Source organism: Ruditapes philippinarum, unplaced genomic scaffold, assembly GCF_026571515.1.
Source record: "Ruditapes philippinarum isolate M1 unplaced genomic scaffold, ASM2657151v2 ctg8677_1_1_1_1, whole genome shotgun sequence".
Lineage (NCBI taxonomy): Eukaryota > Metazoa > Mollusca > Bivalvia > Venerida > Veneridae > Ruditapes > Ruditapes philippinarum.
Genome location: NW_026862421.1, coordinates 58,927 through 83,615, shown reverse-complemented (window position 1 = coordinate 83,615; position 24,689 = coordinate 58,927). Strand labels below are relative to the sequence as shown.

The 24,689-nt window shown below is 32.1% G+C and overlaps 1 protein-coding gene and 1 long non-coding RNA gene across 2 annotated transcripts in view; one reads left to right on the top strand and one right to left on the bottom strand.

The window, feature by feature from the left end:
- Positions 1-1,025: 1,025 nt before the first annotated feature.
- Positions 1,026-9,165, bottom strand: LOC132719033 (uncharacterized). Its single transcript, XR_009624162.1, has 4 exons — positions 8,323-9,165; positions 6,223-6,284; positions 5,512-5,598; positions 1,026-4,899 (listed from the first exon to the last, which is right to left on the bottom strand). It is a non-coding gene; the product is annotated as an uncharacterized LOC132719033 (long non-coding RNA).
- A 3,323-nt stretch (positions 9,166-12,488) lies between these two features.
- LOC132719032 (gamma-tubulin complex component 6-like) overlaps positions 12,489-24,689 on the top strand; it is a 38,360-nt gene continuing 26,159 nt past the window's right edge. The window contains exons 1-4 of the mRNA XM_060702770.1: positions 12,489-12,677; positions 13,381-13,514; positions 18,729-18,856; positions 19,588-19,679. Of these exons, the coding sequence (XP_060558753.1) occupies positions 12,505-12,677; positions 13,381-13,514; positions 18,729-18,856; positions 19,588-19,679 (527 nt within the window). The 5' untranslated portion in view covers positions 12,489-12,504. The remainder of the gene's footprint in view (positions 12,678-13,380; positions 13,515-18,728; positions 18,857-19,587; positions 19,680-24,689) is intronic.

The following is a 24,689-nucleotide window of genomic DNA, read 5'->3' as shown; positions in this document are numbered from 1 at the left end:
TTAAAAACTTCTCCGTGATGCAGCGGTAACGCGCTCGTTTTGTGTGTGACAGGTCTGGAGTTCAAATCCAAGTCGATTCAAATTTTAAAAAAAAAAATTTTAAGTGTCTTTGTTAAGGAAATAGCCACGATATGCAAGGATAAAGTGTGGCTATCATAAAAAATGAACATAAATTATTTTTTGATGCAACTCTAGTTATGCAAAATTCCGTACGTATCAAACTCTGGTGCCCTGCAAGACGACTTATAGTACATAAAAATAAACTTATACAGGAAAACACATACAGATATACAGTACGATTTAGATTGCAAAGAACTTATACAGGAAAACACATACAGATATACAATACGATTTAGATTGCAAAGATCAAAAAATACCACAGAGCTTGCAGCCCTTTGATTTATCTTTGCAGGTAATATATCCACATATATCACTCCAAAACCAAACTAATAATTTTATTACCCTCCCCCTGCCGAGTTCAGACGATTTTAAAATAAATCATTGCTACTTCAAATGAAACGTCAAAATAAGATTCCCTTTGGGTACCCCTTCACCACAACGTGACGTCACATAAATACATGACTAACTTTCTTTCGAAACAAGAGAAAAAGAGTAGTCTGTTGAACGCATTTTTTTGGAATTAATATCAAGCTTTCACAAGGTCATATTTGTTTTCAATAGTGATGAGAATATGTATCATTACTCTATTTTGGTAAATATTTATCATTTGACAGTTAAAAACTGCTTGTAAATCGGAATTAACATCGTGTAAAATCAAAATGTACGCGCATCGCCACAGCCCATGTTGTTTACAACGTGGGATACCCCATGGGGAAATTTAGTGCGTATATTACCCGTCTGGCTCGGTAATATCAATTTCGTTAGGGTGATCAATATCCAATCAAAAAGGCAGAAAAAATCTTGAAGTGTAATAAATGAACATAAGTATGTTAAACGAAACTAAAATGCAGATGTTATCACAGAGTAACTTTTAAACACATCATGTAACAAGCGCTACAATGGCAAAAAGTACTAGTGTGGAACATCATGTAACAAGCCCTACAAAAACAAACATGGCAAATATTACAAGTGTGGAACAAGTCTAAGTCGTTACATAATATGGATACTTTTATGGTCCCAAAGTTCACTTCGATATTTAACGCAAAAAAATGAATTTTCTGAACATTGGTCAAGTACAGACCGCCTGTTTTTTTCCTTTATAAGGAGAAATGTTTTGGTACCTGTGACTGCTTAGTGTATTCATTTTGAGGACATCAATACAATATTGGATTAAAATTTCAGAAATAAATAAACAAGAAATGTCGAATGATACATATGCCCCCCCCACACCTTTCTAGCCCTTAACTCACATTATTGGTATATTCTGTTATAGAAACTTGCCATAAAAGGGTACATGGAAGTGTTCAGTTGTGAAAAAAAAGAAAAAATAATGAAGAGTTTGCCATAAAAAGTTTTCAAAATAATGAATGGAAACCATTCTGACATTTACGGTACCTGTGACCTTTTACCTAGTGACCCCTTAATCAATAGGGGTCATCTTGTAGTTATGACCAATCACAATATGAAATATGAAGACTTTGTGATCAATACTTTATAATATAATCAGCGAAAACCATATGGTCTACCGATGGACAGACCGACAGACATTAGCAAAACAATATCTCTTCTTTGAAGGGGGCATGAAAAATTGCCTATATATCCTTTTAAAACATATAATGAGTACATTTCACAGAAATGTTTGGAATTATATAAATCAGTAAATTTACAGTTATTATTCATTTTTTTAACATCACACAATAAAGTACATGTAAAGTAAAATACATTTCAAGGAAACAAGTGAAATCCTAAGAATCAGAAACTTAAGGTCTTTATACATTTATAACATTTTTCACTATAACACACAAATTGCACCGAATGCTTCACATGATTCAGATTAACTTGCATGTCTTATATATTACACATCAAAACAATTGTAACAAATTAATACATATAAGTTAAACAAGAAGCAGTCAAAATCTGCCAAATCCCCTGTCTATAAAAAAAATCGATCCAATTCCTACCATGACATAATACAACAAATCAAAGGGCATTAACGCAAAAGGTGAAGGATAAAACACTGAAGATTCAAGATGATATTTCTGATTCATTTTTGTGTTGTAGCTTGGATAAAATAAGGATACATAACAGTTAATTGTGAGGTTATCATCCTAGAAGTTTGCACTCTTTCACCTCATGATTTTAATTAATAATTCAAATTTACTCTGTGATCTGATCAAAACTGTCCAAGCCAAAATTAATAAAACTCAATTACTGTTATTGCGCAATGCATTATCTATTAATGATGGATGGATGTATCGAAAGATAGATAGACAATTTAACTGATGTAAACAGTACAGTTTTTGGTCATACATTTGCATATACCTATACAACATAATTTTAACATGTGATTTAACAAACAGTAAACACAATTTACATGGTCAACATGTTGTTTGTGGAGGATGAATAAGATGTTTACATATATATCAATACCCTACACAAAATCCATAAAATTCCATATTGGCAAATTTAACAAAGCAAAGACTTCCTAAGTATAAAAGCTTGATGTTCACTCTTAAAAAAATCTGTAAACTTTGTAACAGTTGCTCTCCTATAATAAAAGGCTTTAATATATTGTTTTCTAAAATGTTCGTACAACATACATTATATATCGAAATGTTATTCATCTCCAATATCTCTGTTTTGACAAAAAATACAATAACACTCATTTCTTTCCACTCTGTTTCTAGAATAGCCTACAGTATCAAAAGCCAGTTTGTGTGAAAATAATCATAGTTTTGATAAAGCATTTCTTGAATGGCAATATATGTAAATATGGTCCAAATCTAAACTCTGTTTTAAATTGCTTTTATATATAGCCTTAATGTTCCACATTCCTGAAATCGTTGGAACAAGTTTCGCTAAGTATCTAGCCAAGCTATAAAAATTAGATGAAATTTAGCTGAATCAACACAAGATGTGTTGTTCCAAAATCATAACAGTCCAACAGACTTTTTACTGGATATACATTTTGAAGATCCAACATTTTTACACAACATAGCATGTATGACTTTATAAACCGTAAAATATCAAAAGAAATTATAGTGTTGAAATGGAAAGACAATAATATGAAGTTCTCATACACTTTTTTCAAACAAAATTCTAAGTTTTAAGAGGAGATACCTCTTGAAATATAGATGAAAGAGTTATAAACCTTATAATAAACTAGAAATGTGTCCATAGGACACTGGTCCCCCCACCGCGCCACTGTTCTGTCAATTTAATGACTCTAGGTCAAATATTTTTTGAAAACTAAAAATCTTTTACTAAGTAAAGGGCAAGAACTTTACAAATACTGAATAAATCCACAAGCAAACCCCAAGGTGCATAAGTACACATGCTGACCAACATTCTTGTAAACTTTCAGGCCTTCAAGTGAAACACTTTTTGAGCTATGCATGAACAAGTTGAAAATTGCAAATTTATACTACTGTAACTCAAGGGCAATAACTATAACAAAACTGAAAAAAATTCACATGCCAAGTCCCAGGACATAGCTTCACAGTGATGTGAATCATTATTCCTGTAATTTAGTGATGTTGATCATTATTCCTGTAAAGTTGGTTGATTCTAACTCAAGCACTCAAGGAACAGATAACATAATGAAACGGTTTTTACTAAGTCAAGGGAAATAACTCTTCAAAAACTGGATAAATCCACAAGCCAAACCCCAGGTGCAAAACTTGATATGCTGAGCAACCTTCCCGTAAGGTTTAATGACTCAAGGTCAAATCCTTTTTGAGATACATGCGACACAAGTTGAAAATTGCAAAAAAATTCTAAGTCAATGGCAATAACTCTAAAAGTACTAAATAAATCCAGACGAAAACAACCGGGTGCACAACTACACATGGTGATCAACATTCCTGTAAAGTTTCATGACCCTAGGTCAAATACTTTTTGAGTTACATGCGACACAAGTTGAAAATTGCAAAATTTTACAAAGTCAAGGGCAATAACTCTAAAAATACTAAATAAATACAGACGAAAATATCCAGGTGCACAACTACACATGCTTATCAACATTCCTGTAAAGTTTCATGACTCTAGGTCAAACACTTTTTGATTTACATGCAACACAAGTTGAAAATTGAATTTTTTTTACTAAGTCAAGGGCAAGGCAATAACTCTAAAAATACTAAAAAAATGCAGACGAAAATACCCAGGTGCACAACTACACATGCTGATCAACATTCCTGTAAAGTTTCATGACTCTAGGTCAAATATTTTTTGAGTTACATGTGACACAAGTTGAAAATTGCAAAATTTTACTAAGTCAAGGGCAATTACTCTAAAAATACAAACAATATCCAGACGAAAATACCCATGTGCACATCTACACATGCTGATCAACATTCCTGTAAAGTTTCATGACTCTAGGTTAAATACTTTTTGAGGTACGTGCGACACAAAAGAGAACGGCCGGACGGACAAGGGTAAATCTAAATGCCCGCAACTAAAGTGGGGGCACAATAAAAGCAATGAATAAGAGCATTTATAATCAGTGAAAAATAGATACTAAGAAGATAAATGTAAAATTCTAACTTCAAAGTAAACATAATTATTGAAATAGAAGCCCTTCAGATACAAACACTGTCACTGAAATGTCAATTAATATTCAAACACAAATTTTTTCTTGTTTTACGGATCAAATCCCTAATTTCCACTTCTGTCTCTCTGCAGCCTTCATCGGCCTTTAAGTAGGTTATATTCTTGTAACAGGCTACGATGAAGGCCAAAGCTTCATTCAAAAGCAGATAAGCCGAGTAATTGAGTGATAGTCTGAAATAATCCAAAGATAACTGGTGCTACATCATTTATATTATGAGTTTTATTATCGGATAAAAGTAGCATAATTAAGAGAAGTAAAAAATCAGCAAAATACTTATTCAGTGTTTTTCCAAAAACAATAAAATAATTTGTAGTTAACAGAAGAACAAGTGTACTAAACATACATAATTTTTACATCAACTTGTTTTCAAACTAAAAATGTATCATCACGCCACGGATGCCCCCACATGCATCCATAATTTCAAATGTTATGAAAATATAAAATTCCAAATTTGCTTGCACAAACCATTTTTTTCATTCTAGGTCAAAGCCCTTAATTTTATTTTAGTGTCATGATTTTTTTTCAAAGAGGTTTACATCTTCATTTTAAAAATGTTGTAACATGTTAGTGCCATGGATTTATATATTCTACAATGATGTTAAATTTAGCAATAAAAATTCTCTCACCAGTGATAATAAATGCAATTTTTTTCAGTTAAAAGGTAATTAATTCTATATCAATTTGTTTATTTTCTAGCTAGTATATTGTTATGCCAGTGTTTCCTATGTAAACAATAGTTATCATGACTAGTAACATTTAAAGGATAGCATTCAGAGACATACGTTTGGTTTCTGCAGAATAACTTGTACAGACATGAATTTGTCTGTACACACCTCATCATGTGGATTCTTAGTCCTGTTGCTGGATACCTGCAAATATAACCATAAAACTGATTTTTGTAAGTGTAGGTCATTTTTCATTAGTAAGCATTCACAAAGTAAAATTGCTCAAAAATGAAGCAGACACTTGACCTTTTTAATTTCGTAAAATGCTTACAAACGAATACTAACCAATTTAGTGTTAGAAATGCTTTTTTTTCAAATCTTATTAATTATCTGGGAACATTCACAGGTGGCATCGGTGTTTGGACACCCCACCCCTATCTGCCCCTGGACTCCTACTACAACCCTGAACAAAATAATTCAAAAGGCTAAGCCTTACTATAATGTACTGAATACAAAACAACCGATAAAATTATATATTAAAAAAATTTCCACTATCAAAATTATTGTTAAGATAACTATAATTTTGATAGTGGAAATTTTTTAATTTTTTTTTTCTTAAACGGCCACCTGTGGGAACAATTTGATGTTAAGTTTGATTGAATAAAAGTGTTAACTATACAATTTGTTATTCTTTTTTCGTATTATAGAATAAATGCATGTACTTTGTATATCAAATCATTTACTTAAGTGGTTACATGTGCTGGAAATACAGTGTTTAATCATATGAAAAAGTGTGTAATGCCAAAAAATTGTGAATATCAAACTTACTTTGGGTCCAGCATTTGAAACAGGAAATGCTTTTGTAAACGAAAACACAGTTGTTCTATAGTCTGAAGAAAAATATAATAAGATTAACACACACTTATACATTATAAAACGGTTAACAAGGCGTCCCATAACAATATTACACAAGAAATATGATGGAACATATGAAATTGAGGCTGTTTGTTGTGTACTACATTATCTAATTTAAAAGAAGTTAGCATAATAGGTATTTTTTCCAAAATTTTATAACAAAATAAACAGAAGATATTATGTTTTACATGTATTTTTTACTTATTCTCCAACAAAAAACAAAATATTCATTTTGTATAGTTTTCATATTAAATTATCAAGTTTGGTATCAAAAGAATTTATATTGAGAAAGAGTATCAATTTCATTAATAGAACCTTCTGCTAATATTGCTTGATTTATAAATTTTTACTTAAATATTATTCAAATTATTGAAAGCAGCACACCTCAATTTTCATGTTAATTTTCATGAAAAATTTGAAAATGGGTTTAAAAGAATGATATTGCCAAGAAACCATAAAGAAGCAATTTGCGCATTATCTACGACACCTACACTCCATGTACCAAAAAGAGTTAAAATATGCTAAAATAGCCCTTACTGCGTTAGTGACGTAGTAGGAATATACTTAAAAATACTGAAATATCAGTCATTAATTGCCCAAAATATGTAAATAATTATTTGTATCTGGAATATTTTGTCCTTGACAGTCAAGGTCAATTTAAGGTCAAAGTCATATGTAAATCATTCAATATGTTTGTTTGGTAGCAAGTCTTGTTTAGTCCAAGTATAAATCAAATCCATACATTAATAACAAAATAATGACAATTTAACAAAAATTCACTAATTTTACCTTTATGGTCAAGGTAAGTTAAGGTCATTTCAACCTTTAATAACATCATGTCCAAAATGTTGTTTTGTCAAAGGATGAAGAAAATCAATTTTATTTACCACCAACTTACAGTCAATTATATCATAAATCAGTGAAAATTCAATCATTCAACCTTCAAGGTCAAGGTCATAGAACAGCCAAATATTCCTGCACCAATCAATATTCAAATTATCTGTCAATTGTATGTATTGAAATACATATGAAAACCTTTAAAAGTAACTGTTTGGAAAGACCATGTATAATTCTGACATTAAAAAAACATAAAGAACAGTACTTAAAACTTTTCTTTGTACTATTTCAGGTATGCTAAAATTATATTGATTTCCTTTTAATATCTTTAAAAAGTAACGTGCCTTGCATGCAAGTCATGTTCAACTAGAACTGTGTCCAAAGGACACGGATGCCCCCACTGACAACATATATATGGTATATAGTGAAAAAATTAACAAAGGGCCATAATTCTATTAAATTTGGTCGCAGCAAAAATTCATTCCTTTACTACCATCTACACATTAAGGTTGTTCATCCCTGGAAGTTTAAGCAAAATCTGCCATCCGGTTTAAGAGGAGTTGCGTTCACAAATTTCTATATGGTATATAGTGAAAAAAATCAACAAAGGGCCATAAATCTGTTAAATTTGGTCGCAGCAAAACTTCCTTCCTTTACTACCATCTACACATTAAGGTTGTTCATCCCTGAAAGTTTGAGCAAAATCTGCCATCCGGTTTAAGAGGAGTTGCGTTCACAAAATTTCTACATAGTATATAGTGAAAAAATCAACAAAGGGCCATAATTCTGTTAAATTTGGTCGCAGCAAAAATTCCATCCTTTACTACCATCTACACATTAAGGTTGTTCATCCCTGAAAGTTTAAGCAAAATCTGCCATCCGGTTTAAGAGGAGTTGCGTTCACAAGATTTCGGGACGTACGGACAGACGTACGGACGGACAGACGGACAAGTGCCACGCTATATGCTCCCACTCTGTGGATGCATAATAATATGTGAAGTAATTTTTTATTGGAACAAATGGCTGATGAAATGGCCTTGATATAGTATGGTTACTTACATATTGGACTGTAAATAAATATAAAATAACAAGACAAAAATACAAGATTTATACAAATATACAGATGAAAAGGTATGTGAAATATAACAAATATGAACAACATGACATATATCTTACTTTACGCTTGAAGTAATTGACGCCATTTATGAATGTTTTCTCCTAATAACATTTGCATAGTTTTCATCAAATATGTGATGTCTTTGATGACTTTCTTTTTTGCTGTAGAGAAATAAACATTTTGCAAGCATATAATTTAATCATGGTGCAGGTAAATGTTTTTTTTTCTTGATTTTTCACAGAAAATTCTTTAATAATTTGTTGTTGATATTTAAAAACTGCTACAACAGCTTCATTACATTTAGATATATCTAGACACAGAAATTTATATGAAATAATTATAAACAAGAGGACCATGATGGCACTGAAGTCGCACACCTGTATATAGGACCCCAGGGCGGGGCCAATTTAAACCAGAGGGCTTTTATTTGAACAAAGTGGGTAGACACCCATTAGAAGATATTTCATGCTTAAAGGGACTCCACTGAGGTTTTTTGACAGGATGGGACTGAAAATCGGGCTAAGAAAAACATAAAAATACGATTTTCAATTTATTTCAAAGTATATTTCTTCACTATCTTTGCATATATTTCTGTTTAAAGTGCCCCAGCTCATTTATGTAATAAATTCAAATGTTATGTTTTCGGCTTTTTACCCTCCGTGGAGTCCCTTTGATATCTAAGCTTTAGCTCTTTGATTTAAAAAAATACGGAAAAAGCTTTATAAGCTTCCTACTAAATCCGTAAATTTTATTTTATGTACTATATTATGTAAATGTGTGGATTATAAATAAAATATTGTTTAAACTAATACCGAGTACTTCGAGTCCTCAACAATTTGCCATAACCAGGTCTGAATGCACTATCTATGTGTTTGTCTGTCTGTCTTTCCGTTCGTCCACGCACCGAGCCACCACACCCCCCCCCCCCCCCATTTTATCCCAAACCAACCCCAAAACCCCACCCATAACCCATTCTGGGATGCCCTTGGGAAAAGTGAATCGCCGGAAAAAGGACGGGTTGGGTGGGGAGGTTTTTTGGTTGAAGAAAGGTTTTAAAAAATAAAAATTTTTCATTACAGGACAGTTTGGGGACATTGAAAACTTCAAGTCATTGTTGAAATGTTTCTATAAGAAAGAGAGAAAGAAAGATTAAAAGTTAAAACACAACAAATCAACTTATACTGTACACATATATTAACCCCCGCCTGTTTAAATTGGTCAAGATCAAGCAGGGTGCCAATGTTCCAGGGAAGCTGGTTTAAGAGCGTGATACAGTGGTGAAAAACGAGAACATATGGTAGTCTGGTGTAACTTGTATTTTCCTAAGAGAGAGGGAGTGCATATATCTAGTAAGCCTAGATGGAGTTTTAATGTAAGTATTAAGGCTAATGTGACATCAATAGTTCATAAATGGCTTTTCAAAAACCTTAGACATTACGGGCAAAAAACTTATTGGTCTGCTCTTGTCTATTTTTCCCACTACAGTACTGTACGTATAGATACGTACGATGATTTCGTTCTAAATATTGTCGGGTGCTGCATTCTCATGTTGGTACAAATTTTCTCTTTCCATTTTAAACGCTTTTCCAAAAAAACGTGAGACCAGGGTTTATATAAAAAATTTTATATAATACCCCCGTTGTTGAAGACCTTTGTTTATGTTTTTCATTTTTTTGGGTTTCCCAAAAACATTTCTTTTTTGATTTGTTTAAAAAAAAAAATGGCGGTTTGTTTTACAGGGCCAAAAATTTAATTTTTTACATAATTTGTTTAAATTGTTAAAAGTATAATTTGCCAAAAAACTTTTTGTTTTAACTAATTTTTTTTATGTACTTTTTTAAAAATCATCCTTTTAAAAAATCATTTTGGCGAAAGGGGGCATTTTCGTTGGTAAACTTTTTTGATATTATTTTCGGATATTTTTTTTCGGACACCTAAAAAGGTTTTATATCTAGCTGCATTAAAACTTGTATATTTTCTATGTCATTATTAACTTTGACAGTGATAGATGATATTCAAATTATACAGAGCAACTTTAAAATTATGAAATGCTGATAAGCATTTCATGTTTTCATTTAAATGATAACAGAATTTTTAAATATTTCAAAAATTTAAACTAGTTTACCAAATCAAAATAAAGCTTTGATTCATTTCCAAGATAATATGAAAAAGGCAAAACCTCAAAGCGAGCTCGATGTACTTTTTACATGAAATAGTATGAAATAATCGCTCATTTTTATTTCAAATGCAGTAACGAGTGCGTGTGACGTCACACGTACTGTGTTAAATATGGCCCCGCCCCTGTCGTGAAATGAATAACGAGTTTTGAAAACGTTGATAAAACTTTGTTTATTTTATTTCACTCTATAATTTTTCAAGCGAAATAAAGATTATTTAAAGTGAAATAAATGTAAAACTTAAAACGTTTACGACATTAAAATAGCGTACTTGATTTGTTTGTTTTGCACGTGCTGTTTGGCGCTACATTGTGACGTCAGGTAAACAATACTTTAAACGTCTGTACAGCGTTAATGACTGAAAAAAAGATATTGGTGTTCGGATTCATTTTCTTAGTTAGACCATTTTCTTTCATTCTAGATAGTTTTCACAATAAAATTCGACAAAAAATTGTTTTTATTTATCAGATTTCAAACAAAATGGCGCCTTCGATTTTCATTTTTTATACACAGCTTCCGTTATTCTGGTTCCCTGTCCAATTATGGTTCCCATAGACGTGCGCGGGTAACCAGTCTACACATCCGTTTTCAGTCAGAATTCCTCAGTTTTTATCGTTATCTTTAAATTCGAAAGGTTGCGATGTGTCCAATTCGGTACTTTGGACGAAAGTTTTCAAAACCATCACTTAGCAGGTACTCGCGTTACCGTAAAGCTCGCTTTGCGAGCAGGCCCTTCGGGCCAGCTCGTCGAGCTCGCTATTAAACGATAGTATCATCTGAATTTTTTTCAATAATAATTTAATATGAAATAAGGCAAAGCCTATGAATGGGGAAGTTGTTAAAAAGATTCTGTTCATTTTTCCTTTTTAAAGATTTCATGCACCTCTTCCGTTGTCACTCGAAACACTCAATGGTTATTATTTATCCGAAAAGTTGAGATATTTTCCAGTGTTCAGTGTTTCCCACCTACCTAGAGGTGTACTGGTTAGAAATCCAGGTAAATGCATGTATCAATGCTATACAGACTGTGTTGTCAAACCATTTTAGGTGTCATTTTATGCATGGGAAACTTATTGGCAACACTGTTGCTAATGTCAATCAATTTAAGCTGTTAAAACAAGAAACATCTTTCAATTCCTCTAAAATTCATTGCCATATATTTTTTTATTACTACCGTTGTCATCATTAATCTAATCTCATTAAAAAAAGGGTTGCATACCAATAACCGGTAATTAGACTGTACCAAAACCGTGTTAAAATTTTATAAAATGTGTAGGTAAATTCCATTCTCGGTTGTTGGAATTTGATTTTCCCCTTTTCTGATTTATCATGCTATATTTTCCCCTTCACAAAGGCTAAAAGCCACAGTTTGTTTTGAAAATAGAAACAAATCACTGCCAGTGGTAATGCAACAAGACAATAAGCTAGCAAAATGAGATTTCATTCCCTGTTATAAGAAATAATCAGGAAATTTTTCTTAAAAAATGTAAGCTTAATTGATGTAGTTTGTGAATATTTGCAAGATTGAAAATGGGTCTGTTGGACCCATTCTGACAATTTTGAAGGATCGTTGGTGATTTTGAATGATTCCGTTATTCAATACCACTTGCAAAATGTATGTAAAGAAAAATATTGCTGAGTGGGTTACAGACAATAACAGCTAATCTAGCTATATTCCATATTTAATTTTTAAAAAAACCAGTTTTCATTCGAATCAACATTGGGGATGACTTTATTTGTATAGATTTTATGTCTTTATTGAAATAGTAATATCATTTTTTGTTAAATCGGCTTATTTCTTCACTTTCAAAAGTTTGCCTCTGGCAGCCAGGCAAGGTTTGAACCAACGCAGCTAGTAATCCTTAAATTTTTAGTTTGATATATTTACAACTCAGCTTTGCTTCCATTGTTTTGTGTTTACTTTTTAAAATAGAATTTTACTTGTGACACATGTTATACATGTATAAAAGTGCTCAAAAAGCTTTTTGCCATACTCAATAATTCATCTGTGTGTATAATCATATGTATAAACTGACCCTAATATTTTTCAGTTCTCACTTTTAAATGGCATCAGAAGCAAGTATTACAGATTCATTTGGATCTCTAATCGATTACTTTACACCTGCAAAGAAAAGGGCAACACTTGGTCAACCTCATCAAAGTAGAAAGCAGATCAGAAGTCAGTTGAAGAGGCGGCTGTATAGTTCATTATTTACATACTTAAAGAATAAAGAAAGGTATGCTTCAGTTAACTAATATGCTTACTTATTTGGTATTTGTGATTCATAAAATTTAAAAATTAGTAAAATAAGTTGTTATGGTAAGTACATTTAGATAGTTTTGTTGTTGTTTACTCCATTGTACTTTCTGCATAATTATTATTTTTCAATGTTCAAATATAAGTATTCCAGCATTTACAAACTATACAGTATTAAATGTAAATTTGCTAACTGACTATACAATTGCTACACTGTGGAATGGTTCATAATCACAAGTTGACCTGGTTTACACAAAATAACTCATAGTTTGTTTGTGATGCTGTTTGTGAGCAATTGACTTAGCAATTGATAGAAAGGGCTGCCCTAATTTTTTTACTGCTAAAACTGGAAAGATCCATTGAATTATGCCTTTAATTGACATATTAGTAAAGTTTGTGTTTTGGAAACTACTCTGCATTTGTAATTTTGTATAGTTGACTTATCTTACTTTTAAATGTGAATAATCAGTTAATAGCTTAATTTTAAAAGGGATTTCAGTCTCAAACAATAATTTAATATATACATGTAAAATAATATGAAACAGTACAGAGCCTAGTTAAACTGAAAGGCTGGTCTGAGTATAGGACTATTGTTATTTCAATGTATGTAACTTATAAAGGAAAAAAAGCTTTACCATTTTCAATGCAGAAAACAAGTAAAATATGTGCATTGCTTTTTTCAGGCATGTCAAACAGAAAGATTACAATAAGGTGGAGGTGGTTAAATCAGAGTATATCTGGTTGATACACTCATTGAGGAAGAGGCGCAGATTTGATGAGGCTAACAGACTGGATACCTTCCTCACTAAATTATGTGGTATGTTATTACTCTTATTTTGCATTTTTATTCTAAATATTGTGAAGTAGTAATTCTATCTAAAAAGTTTCATTTATTCTTACAATTTAATGATTCATTGTTTGGATATGTATGACTTTCTGTAATAATTAATTTTCTAATTAAGCAGAAATTTGAATTATATTTTAAGTTTCAAATACACCAGTTGTCTTTTTCACGTAACTATTCTATGATGTTTTATGATTTGCCTGTCTTTTTCATTGAGTTATTTGTTTATTTTTTACAATCCCATACTACTTTTTTTATGCCCCTGGGCATATTCTGATTGAACCGTCCGTCCGTCTGTCCGTACGAGGTTAACCTAGAACGGCAAGTTGGATTTTTGTGTCGCCTCTACGGAGTAGTGGCGACATATCGGGATCACTTCTCCGTCGTCTGTCCGTCCGTCACAAAACTTGTCCAGACTACTCATAAACTACTGGTGCAATTTCATCCACCTTTTACAAGAATGATCAGTACCAAGTCTAGTTGTGCATATTGTCAGCATTTTCCAGTTCAATGATTTTTGTAAGAGTTATGGCCCTTTAATAATTTTTATTTTTAAAGTTTGTCCGGACTACTTCTCTTATACCACTAATGCAATTTCAATGAAACTTTACAGGATTGATCTGTAGCTCAAGTCCTTGGCGCATATTGCACGGGTTTTCCTGTTGAATGATTTTTGGCCGAGTTATGGCCCTTTGATAAAAAGGTGTTTTTTCTGTGTGTTGCCATATACACAAAAGCTTGTCCGGACTACTCCTCATAAACTACTGGTGCAATTTCATCCAAACTTTACAGGGATGATCAGTACCAAGTATAGTTGTGGACTGTCTGTCTGTCCGTCTGTCACAAAACTTGTCCCAACATGAAATTGGCCATCACGAGGCGACACATGTGCTCACTGATTGCTCCTGTTCTTAAATTCTACCTGTTCCAATGGCTTCTAAGTTTACACACTTACTAATCAATACAAAGTACATGATCTGGGCAAGTTACATAACTCTGGCTTTCATATTTACCAAGTTATTGCCCTTTTCAGCACTTAGAAAATGAATAATGGTTTACCTAAAACGGTAAGTTGGAAATATCTTAAGTTCTATCTGTACTAATGGCTTTATAATGTCCACACTTACTTATCAATACAAAGTACATGAATTCAGGGTTCTCGGGGACGCTTATTTTGGCGTCCCGGTACGCATGTTTATTACAGCTGGGCGCAATAATTTCAGAGCAAGGATTCCACGTACGCTTAATTTTGCCTGGGGACGCATAAAATTACCAATTGTTTACCAACCACAAATACGTCAGCGCATGTCAGTCTATAGGTAGGCGGTCCTATGCACATTGACCTGTGAAGCGATTAGCCAATCAGCGATAACACTTCCGATCATTATCACGCAATAGTGATCAGACTAATGTATACACGCGCTGTACATGTAATTACCAGATATAACACAAGGCAAAGGGGCCTGGCACAGTGTTGGGATAGTGTAAAAAAAGTAATTCTAGAAAAAAAATTATACTTTATATATAATATATATATATACAATATATATTTTTTTTAAAAATTACCTTTTTACACTATCCCAACACTGTGCTGGATCCCTGTGACACAAGGTGATAATTTTATATCTTTGATCAACAGTTAATTGGAAATTAGCAAATTTTACCGACAAAAGGATAAAATTATCGACTATTTACGCCGCAAGTTTAAAGACAGTTTTCTCAAATTACAAATGAGTGTACTTTTGAATGATTGTCGAAAATTTCCGGCATTTTCTATGCACAATTTTGCTTTAGTTTCATTCTTGCAAAAAGGTTCTATAAGAGTATTAAGAATTTAAGATATTGTGCCGAAATGCCAAGACAACAAACCAAAATACACATATGCTTTTATTTGATCCGAAAATTGATCCCTAATATCGGCGATTTCACGTTCGCCAGAAACCCTAAAATTCGCAAAAATTCTCAGTTTCCAATCCAAACACATGAATGAATTGTTCTTTTATCATTTACCGTAGATTTGCGGTCATAAGTCAACCAAAAACGGCTGCCAAAATCGTCCTTAAAAATCAACTCGACTTATGTACGAGTAACCAAAAAATATTGATCTAATTAGAGCCTTTTTTGAGAGTTCTGTAAGCGGTAATGCTGGCTCATCTTTCAGTACCGATTGGTAAGGAAACATACCGTAGACCTAATGTTTAAACAATAAAATATTAAATTGAATCTTATTTTAATTTTGTAAGGGATGTTCGATAATAATTTATAATAAATTTCAGATTTTAAATCAGCGGCCGATATAAAGGAAAATTTAATGGAAAATCATATTTTAATAGCAATTAGCAGAACACATTTCCCTTTGTTGCTGAAGAATGTAAACTTCGAGTCGCTAAAAATATTTACCCTTCTCAATACATCCATGTGAAAAACAAAGTGTCATCAGGTGCTAATACACTGTACATAGACATTTTGTCGCCTTTGATCTTTTGTCAGGGCAGCTGTGCTTACGTCACGCTCAAGATGTTTGTTTTGCTTAATGATATGCGCAATGTTCTAATGCAAACCAAACGAAGACCAATCAAATTAATTTACTCAATTGTCAGACACACCCATAGCCAGTCGTGTTTGATTAGCTTTTTTGCGTAGATTTTTTTTATTGGATGAAGGAGTATGCATAATAATTTATTCACACTTTCCTATAATTAATGCACAAGGTTTCGTTAATATATAAATTTTTCTGCCGATTGTTATTACACATTTATTTGTTTTGACAGTTATTAAATTAGCATTAAACGCACATATTGGATTATCTATAAGGATTTGTTTACTTAACAAAAATAAGGGTGACATAAAGTAAAACGTTTTAAAGAACACGCACAAATTGGATTATCTAAAAGTGTGACAAAATGCCTAAACGGAAGCGTACTGCTTATGACAATGCCTTTAAAATTTGTGTAATAGAATTTGCTGAAACTTCAAATAACTGTGCTGCTGAACGAGAGTTTGGAGTCAGTGAAAAACTTGTGCGTGATTGGCGTATATCGTGGCGTAAATCGAAAAACAGGATTTTAGATGGCCTTAAGAGCCAGAAACATCGCGTTGTGCGTGTGAGTCTCTATGACGGGCTAGAGACTGACTTGCTCAAATGGTTACTTGAATTAAGAGAAAGTGGGTTTGTTGTGACTAAAAATGCCATCAGAATTAAGGCATTGCATCTGGCGAAGGATGCTAAGTATTCAATCGAGACAGGCGTGTTTAAGGCATCGGAGGGTTGGTGCTCACATTTCATGAACAGACATGGTCTTTCACTTCCTCAAAGAACACGTAACTTTGAAAGTCTCTTGAAGATTCAAAATATCAGCAATGCTATTATGAGCATTGAATGACTTATCTATAAATATATTAATTGCGACGCGCTTTTGGACTCCAACTTTTTCAGGGTTGGGAGTCCATGGACTCCATGTTTTAAAGTCCTAGTGAGAACCTTGATGATATTGCCAAGTTATATAACTGTGTCATCCATATTCCCAGTTATTTCCCTTTCCTCACTTTGAAAATAGGACCTTGTCTGGTTAACCTATTTCAGCAAGTTGGATTTATCTTTAATTTTTCCTAATTGCTTAATTTCTTTAATGATATCTTTCATATTTAGTAGGTGGATACCTTTGATGGTCCTCTAATTTTTTGTGGAGTAAGCGGTCTCTAGGGTCAAGGTCAAGGTCACTGGTTTAAAAAATAAATATAAACATTTTTGCTCATACAGCCTTTATATTTTATGTGATGTCTTAGTTTAATACAATCCTCCTTCTTTGGGTGTAGTAAGGGGTCATTTGGGTCAAGGTCAATGTTAACAATGTCAAGGTCACCAGTGTTAAAAATAGATTTTTACATTTGTATTGACATTATTCTATAGACAGATGTTATTTATAATTGATAGAAACATAAACTTTGATGGAGTTAGTGGTCAGTTGGGTTAAGGTCACCAGTTCTAAAAACAGATTTTTACACATTTTCTCATATAGCCTTTATTAAGTGACAGATATATTTAATATTTGGTAGGAAGATTACTTGCATGGTATTCATCCTTTTGATAGGGGTAGGGATCAGTGGGTCAAGGTCACTTGTGCTAAAAATAGATTTTTACACTTTTGCCCATACAGCTTTTATTTATTGACAGATGTATTTCATATTTGGTAGGAAGATAACTTACATTGTATTCTTTTGGATAGAGTTAGGGGTCAGTTTGGTTAAGGTTACCAGTGCTCAAAATAGATTTTTACACTTTTGCCCATACAGCCTTTATTTATTGACAGATGTATTTCATATTTGGTAGGAAGATAATTTGCACGAAGTTGAATATTTTTCAACTTTACAAGTCAGAGCAATGACTTGGCAACTTATATTTTTCACAATTACAAAATGCCATGACTTTGTCAAGCTATATAACTTGTGTTTACAATTTTTTGGCAATTTTTCTGTCCATTACTGAGTGAATGGGTAAACATTTTTTGAAATATTGCTACTGACAAGAATCTGAGCTGGGGGCATTTGTGTTTAACAAACACGTTCTTGTTTTTTTTTTTTGGTATTGAATAAACAAAAAATTAATACAGGAAATGATGTCATTGATGTCAATAATTGATATTCCACCAAAAGACAATAATGGTGTTTTCTGGTTAAATTTGAATTGTGTATTATACATGTTAAGAGAATACATCTTTCACATTAAGTGATATACAGAGAGTAATACTTTTAAACATCAGTATTTCATTGGTTATCATAACATTCAAAAAAACAATTATAATAGCTTATTGCAGGTATATTTTCAAGAATTGCTTACCAAATTATGGTATCAACTTCCAATTCTTTACATCATTATAAATGTGCTAGTAATATAACTACAGTTAGTTGCATGGGTTGGCTTGTCGTGTCCTTCATAAGAACCTCCCAGGGCTAATAACACTGGTGTTACTTTTATGTGCATTATCAAGTCAGACATTAATATTGAAATTGTTCTCCCTCCTTGTCTGACTTTGAAAAAAATAATTAAATATTATTATTTTGTTTTATTTTAGAGTAAAAAAAACCTGGAATAATACAAAATAGTTTATAACCAAAAAAAAAATGTCAGTAATCAAGGGCTTTTTATTTAAGGCCATTGTTTACATGTATATATTTGTTTTATTTCAGACACAGAACATAATGATGACATTTTCTCAATTTTACAAGTGTTGATGAAGTTAAAAGACACAGGTACTCCACAGAAACAACTGGCTATAGGACATGAGGAATTAAAGCTACCAATTCAACCAGAAAGGGTATTGAAATTTGAAGATAATCTTTTCTTAATTTCCAATTATATTGCAAATACATGTATGTCATTTATGTAAATCTGAAATGAAAAAGATTGAAGCCATAAAAGTAAGTTAGATTTAGTTACATGTGGACTATAAGAAGTTGTTTGTTGTTCAGATTTCACAATTATGAAAATAAATTTGGGCCGCACCATGACAAAACCAACATAATGGGTTTGCGACCAGCATGGATCCAGACCAGCCTGCGCATCCGCCTAGTCTGATCAGGATCCATGCTGTTCACTTACATACTCTATAACAAGTAGAGAAACTGATAGCAAACAGCATGGATCCTGATCAGACTGCGTAGATGAGCAGGCTGGTCTGGATCCATGCTGGTTGCAAATCCATTATGTTGGTTTAGTCATGGTGCGGCTCAAATCTTTATTTAGCCATAGACTGCTGAATTTTTACATGTCACCTCTGTGGGTTCAAATCCCATCAAGATCTTTGGATTCTTTCAAGTGAGAAAGCTATCCAGCTAGTTTACTGAAGGTCAGTGGTTCTATATAAGTACCCTCTTGTGCCTGAAATTAATAATATACAGAGGGGTACCTGATGTCTTCCAACACCAGTAAAGCTGGAAAGAAACCAAATAACCTTAACATTGTAGGTGGATTTAAACCCATACATTGTAGGCAAATATTGTTGTTTGTTAAGTATTGCTACTTACTATATACATTGATTATTTACAGGGATATGAACCACTGTTACCAGATGGTCCGCTATGTTATGGAGATACCCAGATGATACAGCCTCATAGATTGCACTATATGCATTATCCTAGGTATGTTACACCTCTTCTATCAAAGTTATTTAAATAATATATGATGAAACTTGTTCATAGATTCTACTATATGTACTTTCTTATGTATGTTACACAACTTTAATCAAAGTCATGCAAAATATTTAAGAATGGAAATTGTTAGTGCTCATTATTATGTTGTTGAATATAGCACTGTGTCAAATACCAACATACATGTGAAGGAAGTGTATAGTAGTGGGGCGGGAAATAAGGTCTCTGCTGTCAAAATAGTGCAAATTGTGATACAAGCATGAAACTTTCAGGAAATTATCTTTAGACCATGTAGATTTCAAAAGTGAAGTGGGCCCAAAAATATCTCTGCTCATTCAAGATGGCCGCCATTTTCAAGATGGCCGCCATATAAATTTGATGTACATTCTAGCTCATTCATTCCAATTTTTGTACAGACCTGAAACTTACACCAAAGCATGCATATAGTTTCCCCTTTTCAAAAATTTAAATCTTCAAGCAATTTCGCTTGCATATTTCTTCAGAATCCAAGATGGCGTCCAATATGGCTGCCAATTTTAACGAAAACTGATATATCCCTTTGGTAGTATAATTTTTGCACACAGTATGCGTATTTCCATATAAAATTGTTAAATATATTAGAGAAAAATCAAATTTTAGGTTAACCACATTGTTAGTCATGTTTTTAGTTTTTTGTAAAGAAAAAATCTTTAAAAAAATCAAAGAAAAAGTGCCATTTTCCATGGTTTGTAGGTCTATGTAGAAAATTCCAAAAGTTACATAGTTTCTTAAAGTGTATTTGATATTCAATCAACACTATGTTTTATTGTATAATTGTAGCAAAAACAAACAAAAATGTGAAGGTTTTATACTTATTAAAAATGGGTGGGGTAAATTTATCAGACAATTGTAGTACAAAATAACGTTTTTTTAAGAATTCTTATGCAAATATTCACTGTAAAAGTATTTTATTGTATTAAGATATTTTTGTTTTCCTTCAGGTCTAGAGGATGTACTAAAATATCAATAAATGCAGATACAATCATATGTATACATTCAGTTATTAAATGTGTTTGCGTGATATAAGTTGATTCAATATTCTTAATACAATTTGATAATTGTACAGAAAGAAGACTGAATATTCATCAACGAACCATATGTTAGATAAAATCATGCCTGGACCTGAGTGAAATGTTGTCTATTTATGAATACAAATATTTCCTGCACAATTAAGTCTTACTAAAAGCTTGTAACAGAATGATTCAAAGTTATATTTACTTGCACATCATTTGAACCAAGTATAATTGAACTAGTACTGTCCATTTCTAATACCTTATGTAGACATGATATTATCAAAAGAAACAAAAATTAAGGCGACTGATACATCATATTATCTAATGACTATGTGTGCTAAAATAGGTATCAATAAAACCGCTTGACCCACATAACAAACATAGCTTATGATTTGAAAAATAAACTAAATGTATTCATACTTTATTTCCCCCATTAAACAAGAGTGAATTGTTGACCCTAGATCACTCGCCTTAGATCCGCTGCTGGAAAAACTCTATAATTATTTTATACTGAAGAATGCTAAAATCGTGTAAGGAGTATCTTTTTTTTCACCAGTCATGATTTATAAACTATTTGAAATGAAATATGCCCAATAACTAGGCTCTCAGAACTTTTTCACACAAGAAGACTTATATAACTATATTCCAATAAGAGTCCATGTAAACTAAGTGATTTTGATCCTATGCCAATAGTTCATAATCTTTATATAGCATCACAATGTGATGATATACGATATTTTTTCTTCTCTGTGCACTGTAGTTTCGGAGAAGAATTTTAATATATAAGTCAATGTAAACTAAGTGACAGGAAAAGCCATTTTGGACTGCATGAGCATGATTTAAAGGCCCTCACAAGGTACACAGTTTTTAAAGACTTGTGTAGGGAATCGCATTGAAGTTGTTTTGTTGTTGTTGTTATTAAAAAAAATCAACAAACAAACAAACTGTAATGCCTAGAGCTTGGATAGTCAAAATATAACCTTGTCAAGTAAAGAAGACCTCTTTAAAAGTTACATAAAACACTTTTGGATCATTTAGTGTACATGCAAAATAAAAAAATCTTCTCAAAAATCAAAATGCACAGAGCACAGGTACTAAGCATGCAGTACCACTTTGTGTCTTTATTAACATATTTAATGAATCATGCTCATAGAGCCACCTGGGTTCACAGACTTGTATAGGAAAACACATTAAAAACATCTAGTGTTAAACTTCATTGACTTGAACTAAGATATTTGGGATGTAGACTGATATAACATGCATAAATTTGTATGATGCTACTGCAGTCTAAAACGGTTTTGCAATGATATCACTTAATTTACAAAGACTACTGTAATAAATCTGTTTTCTCTTAACCTACAGTATCCGACGCATATACATTAATCATGTATCATCATAACTATGTTATAATAATGATATATCATGGACAACATGGTCCAAATTTACCAAACACTAGAGGTCACTAAGTTTATATGGACTCGTATATAATAAATATGGTTATTAAAGTCCTCTCGTGTGAATAAAAATTGAAACAAGACATTGAGCATGTTTCTTTAAAAGCAACCGGATTCAATTATGACACAAATCATGCGTGTTATGACATAATTGACACTCCCAAAATGATCTTGTTACCTTTTTCCAACAATTATCTTAGGTGAGTGATTCAGGGTCATCATTAAACCCTCTTATTGAAAGAAAAAATAAGATATGATTACTTTAGGAAATACACTTAGTTTGTATCTTAACTTTTCAAAAAGCTGCATGCAGGCCAGGCCATATCTTTCACATCACATACAATTTGTTGACTTTTAAGTCATGTTTATATTATAAATATAAAATTGTGGAGGTGTCAAAAATATGCGTTGATGGACTACCTTTATACCTTACATTCATGTACTTGTTTGCTATTTTAAGCACGTTAAGTTGATTTATTGTCTTCTTATATGTCTTTACAATTAACAATTAATATATGATATCAAATATATTGAAACAAGAATTATCATGCAACCGAATTTAATAACTGAATGTATACACATGTTTGTATGTGCATTTCTTGCTCACCCACTAAATGGCCCGAAGGAAGACAAAAATATTTTCATCCAATAAAAAGTACTTTTTAAGTTGGAATATTTGCATAAGAATTCATAGAAAAGTTAAAAGGCAAAGAAAAAGAATGAACTTAGCTATGTATATTTTCTGTTGTTTTTTCTTTTACAATTATCATATAAAATTACCCCACCCACTTTCACAAAATATAAAACCTACAGATTTAATGCTTTTCTTACATTCTTTTACAATAAACACATGATATTAATGGAATGTCAAATAAAGTTTAAGATATAAAGTAACTTTTTTTAACTTTGTACATTAATTTAGAAAATAAAATTTGAAAAATATGAAAAAATTGGATTTTTTTCTATCTTTTTTAAAGATATTTTTAGAAAAAAACTTTTAAAATGTTTACTTTTATTGAGATTAACATTAATGTGATTATCTCTGATATGTTTAAACACTTTTTATGCCACCGCAGCATCTGCGATGCGGTGGCATATAGCGATTCACCTGTGTGTTTGTTTGTGTGTGTGTGTGTGTGTTATATAGATTATATAGTGAACTTAAAAAATCTTCTTGTGAAAAACCACTAGTCCAATTTCAACCAAACTTGGCAGGATTGATCCTTGGGTGAAGGGCTTCCAAAGTTGTTCAAAGAATTTCATTCCATACAGAAATCTGGTTGCCATGGCAACCAAAAGGAATTATAAGAATAAATTTAAAAAATCTTCTTGTAAAGACCCAAAAGGCCTAGAGCTTAGATATTTTGCATAAGGCATTGTCTGGTAGACCTCTACCAAGATTGTTCAAATTACAGCCCTGGGGTCAAAATCGGTCCCGCCCCGGGGGTCATTGATTTTCACTATATGTACATATAGCAAAAACTTAAAATACCTTCTTGTAAAGACCCAAAATGCCTAGAGCTTAGATATTTTGCATAAGGCATTGTCTGGTAGACCTCTACCCAGATTATTCAAATTATAGCCCTGGGATCAAAATCGGCCCCGCCCCAGGGGTCATTGGTTTTCCTTATATGTATATAGTAAAAACTTATACATGTAGTAAAAACTTTTAAAAAATTCTTCTAGTAATTGACAAATGCTAGAGGTTAGATATTTTGCATGAAACATTATGTAGTGAACTTCTAGCAAGATTGTTTAAATTATAGCCCTGGGGTCAAAATTGCCTTTGCCCCAGGGGTCATTGATTTTCAATATATATATATATATGTATATAGTAAAAAAATCAAAAAATCTTATTGTTTGAATGTACAAGGCTTAGTGTTGTATTAATGCGGTGGCATAGCATTTTTCTCAAATGCAATCTTGTTTATTATAATAAACATAATTTGTGCAACAAATTATACTATAAAAATGATATAACAGTTTTGCACAAAATCGACGGCCATATTGGACGCCATCTTGGATTTGGAAGAAGTATGAAAGAGAAATTTTGTGAGATTTAAATTTTTGAAAAGGAGAAAGTACATGCATGCTTTTGGTGTTAGTTAAAGGTCTGTACAAAAAATTGGAATGAATGAGCTAGAATGTACGTCAAATTTATATGGCGGCCATTTTGAAAATGGCGGCCATCTTGAATGAGCAGAGATATTTTTGGGCCCACTTCACTTTTGAAATCTACATGGTCTAAAGATGATTTCCTGAAAGTTTCATGCTTGTATCACAATTTGCACTATTTTCTCAATTTCCCGCCCCACTATAGAACATTTATATCACTAGAGGAACTAAAATATTATTTGTACAGATAAAAGAGTAAACAAATTCAGAACTTCAAATGTTTATTCACATGAAGTTTTAATTTGTTGATGTGGTATTACAGGATAATAAAATGTATATGATCATATCAAAGTAATACAAGATGTTTGTACTGATGATGT